The sequence below is a fragment of the Dromaius novaehollandiae genome, chromosome 1, assembly GCF_036370855.1.
Source record: "Dromaius novaehollandiae isolate bDroNov1 chromosome 1, bDroNov1.hap1, whole genome shotgun sequence".
In the NCBI taxonomy this organism is placed as follows: domain Eukaryota; kingdom Metazoa; phylum Chordata; class Aves; order Casuariiformes; family Dromaiidae; genus Dromaius; species Dromaius novaehollandiae.
This window is the reverse complement of record NC_088098.1, coordinates 85,826,742-85,830,943: the sequence shown is the minus strand read 5'-3', so window position 1 is coordinate 85,830,943 and position 4,202 is coordinate 85,826,742. Positions and strand designations below refer to the sequence as shown.

Sequence of the window (4,202 nt, the reverse complement as noted above, 5' to 3'; positions counted from 1 at the left end):
AACCCTGAGCCTTCTCCAACGCCAAAGCCTGAGCCAAACCCTGAGCCTTCTCCATCGCCAAACCCTGAGCCTTCTCCAACGCCAAACCCTGAGCCTTCTCCAACGCCAAACACTGAGCCAAACCCTGAGCCTTCTCCAACGCCAAACCCTGAGCCTTCTCCAACGGCAAAGCCTGAGCCAAAGCCTGAGCCTTCTCCAACGCCAAACGCTGAGACTTCTCCAACGCCAAAACCTGAACCAAAGCCTGAGCCTTCTCCAACGGCAAACCCTGAGCCTTCTCCAACGGCAAACCCTGAGCCTTCTCCAACGGCAAACCCTGAGCCAAACCCTGAGCCTTCTCCAACGCCAAACCCTGAGCCTTCTCCAACGGCAAAGCCTGAGCCAAAGCCTGAGCCTTCTCCAACGCCAAACGCTGAGACTTCTCCAACGCCAAAGCCTGAGCCAAACCCTGAGCCTTCTCCAACGCCAAACCCTGAGCCTTCTCCAACGCCAAACCCTGAGCCTTCTCCAACGCCAAAACCTGAGCCAAACCCTGAGCCTTCTCCAACGCCAAACCCTGAGCCTTCTCCAACGCCAAACCCTGAGCCAAACCCTGAGCCTTCTCCAACGCCAAACCCTGAGCCTTCTCCAATGCCAAAGCCTGAGCCAAACCCTGAGCCTTCTCCAACGCCAAACCCTGAGCCTTCTCCAAAGGCAAAGCCTGAGCCAAAGCCTGAGCCTTCTCCAACGCCAAACGCTGAGACTTCTCCAACGCCAAAGCCTGAGCCAAACCCTGAGCCTTCTCCAACGCCAAACCCTGAGCCTTCTCCAACACCAAACCCTGAGCCTTCTCCAACGCCAAACCCTGAGCCAAACCCTGAGCCTTCTCCAACGCCAAACCCTGAGCCTTCTCCAACGCCAAACCCTGAGCCAAAGCCTGAGCCTTCTCCAACGCCAAACCCTGAACCTTCTCCAACGCCAAACCCTGAGCCAAACCCTGAGCCTTCTCCAACGCCAAACCCTGAGCCTTCTCCAACGCCAAAGCCTGAGCCAAACCCTGAGCCTTCTCCAACGCCAAAGCCTGAGCCAAACCCTGAGCCTTCTCCAAAGCCAAACCCTGAGCCAAACCCTGAGCCTTCTCCAACGCCAAACCCTGAGCCAAACCGTGAGCCTTCTCCAACGCCAAACCCTGAGCCTCCTCCAAGGCCAAACCCTGAGCCAAAGCCTGAGCCTTCTCCAACGCCAAACCCTGAGCCAAAGCCTGAGCCTTCTCCAACGCCAAACCCTGAGCCTTCTCCAACGCCAAACCCTGAGCCAAACCCTGAGCCTTCTCCAACGCCAAACCCTGAGCCTTCTCCAACGCCAAACCCTGAGCCAAACCCTGAGCCTTCTCCAACGCCAAACCCTGAGCCTTCTCCAAGGCCAAACCCTGAGCCAAAGCCTGAGCCTTCTCCAAGGCCAAACCCTGAGCCAAACCCTGAGCCTTCTCCAACACCAAACCCTGAGCCTTCTCCAACGCCAAACCCTGAGCCAAACCCTGAGCCTTCTCCAACGCCAAACCCTGAGCCAAACCCTGAGCCTTCTCCAAGGCCAAACCCTGAGCCAAACCCTGAGCCTTCTCCAAGGCCAAACCCTGAGCCTCCTCCAAGGCCAAACCCTGAGCCAAAGCCTGAGCCTTCTCCAACGCCAAACCCTGAGCCAAAGCCTGAGCCTTCTCCAACGCCAAACCCTGAGCCTTCTCCAACGCCAAACCCTGAGCCAAACCCTGAGCCTTCTCCAATGCCAAACCCTGAGCCTTCTCCAACGCCAAGGGCTGAGCCAAACCCTGAGCCTTCTCCAACGCCAAACCCTGAGCCTTCTCCAAGGCCAAACCCTGAGCCAAAGCCTGAGCCTTCTCCAAGGCCAAACCCTGAGCCAAACCCTGAGCCTTCTCCAACGCCAAACACTGAGCCTTCTCCAACGCCAAACCCTGAGCCAAACCCTGAGCCTTCTCCAACGCCAAACCCTGAGCCAAACCCTGAGCCTTCTCCAAGGCCAAACCCTGAGCCAAACCCTGAGCCTTCTCCAAGGCCAAACCCTGAGCCTTCTCCAACGCCAAACCCTGAGCCAAACCCTGAGCCGTCTCCAACGCCAAACCCTGAGCCAAACCCTGAGCCTTCTCCAACGCCAAACCCTGAGCCTTCTCCAACGCCAAAGCCTGAGCCAAACCCTGAGCCTTCTCCAACGCCAAACCCTGAGCCTTCTCCAAAGCCAAAGCCTGAGCCAAACCCTGAGCCTTCTCCAACGCCAAACCCTGAGCCTTCTCCAACGCCAAACCCTGAGCCTTCTCCAACGCCAAACCCTGAGCCTTCTCCAACGCCAAACCCTGAGCCAAAGCCTGAGCCTTCTCCAAGGCCAAACCCTGAGCCAAACCCTGAGCCTTCTCCAACGCCAAACCCTGAGCCTTCTCCAACGCCAAACCCTGAGCCAAACCCTGAGCCTTCTCCAACGCCAAACCCTGAGCCAAACCCTGAGCCTTCTCCAACGCCAAAGCCTGAGCCAAACCCTGAGCCTTCTCCAAGGCCAAACCCTGAGCCAAACCCTGAGCCTTCTCCAAGGCCAAACCCTGAGCCAAACCCTGAGCCTTCTCCAAGGCCAAACACTGAGCCTTCTCCAACGCCAAACCCTGAGCCAAACCCTGAGCCGTCTCCAACGCCAAACCCTGAGCCAAACCCTGAGCCTTCTCCAACGCCAAACCCTGAGCCAAACCCTGAGCCTTCTCCAACGCCAAACCCTGAGCCTTCTCCAACGCCAAAGCCTGAGCCAAACCCTGAGCCTTCTCCAACGCCAAACCCTGAGCCTTCTCCAACGCCAAACCCTGAGCCAAAGCCTGAGCCTTCTCCAACGCCAAAGCCTGAGCCTTCTCCAACGCCAAAGCCTGAGCCTTCTCCAACGCCAAAGCCTGAGCCTTCTCCAACGCCAAAGCCTGAGCCTTCTCCAACGCCAAAGCCTGAGCCTTCTCCAACGCCAAAGCCTGAGCCTTCTCCAACGCCAAAGCCTGAGCCTTCTCCAACGCCAAAGCCTGAGCCTTCTCCAACGCCAAACCCTGAGCCAAAGCCTGAGCCTTCTCCAACGCCAAACCCTGAGCCTTCTCCAACGCCAAACACTGAGCCAAAGCCTGAGCCTTCTCCAACGCCAAACCCTGAGCCAAAGCCTGAGCCTTCTCCAACGCCAAACCCTGAGCCTTCTCCAACGCCAAACCCTGAGCCAAAGCCTGAGCCTTCTCCAACGCCAAACCCTGACCCTTCTCCAACGCCAAACCCTGAGCCAAAGCCTGAGCCTTCTCCAACGCCAAACCCTGAGCCAAAGCCTGAGCCTTCTCCAACGCCAAACCCTGAGCCAAAGCCTGAGCCTTCTCCAACGCCAAACCCTAAGCCAAACCCTGAGCCTTCTCCAACGCCAAACCCTAAGCCAAACCCTGAGCCTTCTCCAACACCAAAGCCTGAGCCAAACCCTGAGCCTTCTCCAACGCCAAACCCTGAGCCAAAGCCTGAGCCTTCTCCAACGGCAAAGCCTGAGCCAAAGGCTGAGCCTTCTCCAACGCCAAACCCTGAGCCAAACCCTGAGCCTTCTCCAATGCCGAACCCTGAGCCTTCTCCAATGCCAAAGCCTGAGCCAAAGCCTGAACCTTCTCCAACGCCAAACCCTGAGCCTTCTCCAACGCCAAGGGCTGAGCCAAAGCCTGAGCCTTCTCCAACGCCAAACCCTGAGCCTTCTCCAACGCCAAGGGCTGAGCCAAACCCTGAGCCTTCTCCAACGCCAAACCCTGAGCCTTCTCCAACGCCCAACCCTAAGCCAAAGCCTGAGCCTTCTCCAACACCAAACCCTGAGCCTTCTCCAAGGCCAAACCCTGAGCCTTCTCCAAGGCCAAACCCTGAGCCAAAGCCTGAGCCTTCTCCAACGCCAAACCCTGAGCCTTCTCCAAGGCCAAACCCTGAGCCAAACCCTGAGCCGTCTCCAACGCCAAACCCTGAGCCTTCTCCAACGCCAAGGGCTGAGCCAAAGCCTGAGCCTTCTCCAACGCCAAACCCTGAGCCTTCTCCAACGCCAAGGGCTGAGCCAAAGCCTGAGCCTTCTCCAACGCCAAACCCTGAGCCTTCTCCAAGGCCAAAGCCTGAGCCAAAGCCTGAGCCTTCTCCAACGCCATACACTGAGCCTTCTCCAACGCCAAACCCTGAGCCTTC

At 58.0% G+C, this 4,202-nt stretch overlaps 1 protein-coding gene across 1 annotated transcript; it reads left to right on the top strand.

The window, feature by feature from the left end:
• Window positions 1-438: 438 nt before the first annotated feature.
• Window positions 439-2,790, top strand: LOC135330256 (cell surface glycoprotein 1-like; the record flags this gene model as incomplete). The annotated part of the gene is made up of 2 exons (XM_064522876.1): window positions 439-1,458; window positions 2,002-2,790. Coding segments are annotated over 2 exons (1,809 nt in total), but the record flags the coding sequence as incomplete, so codon positions are not given.
• Window positions 2,791-4,202: the final 1,412 nt, after the last annotated feature.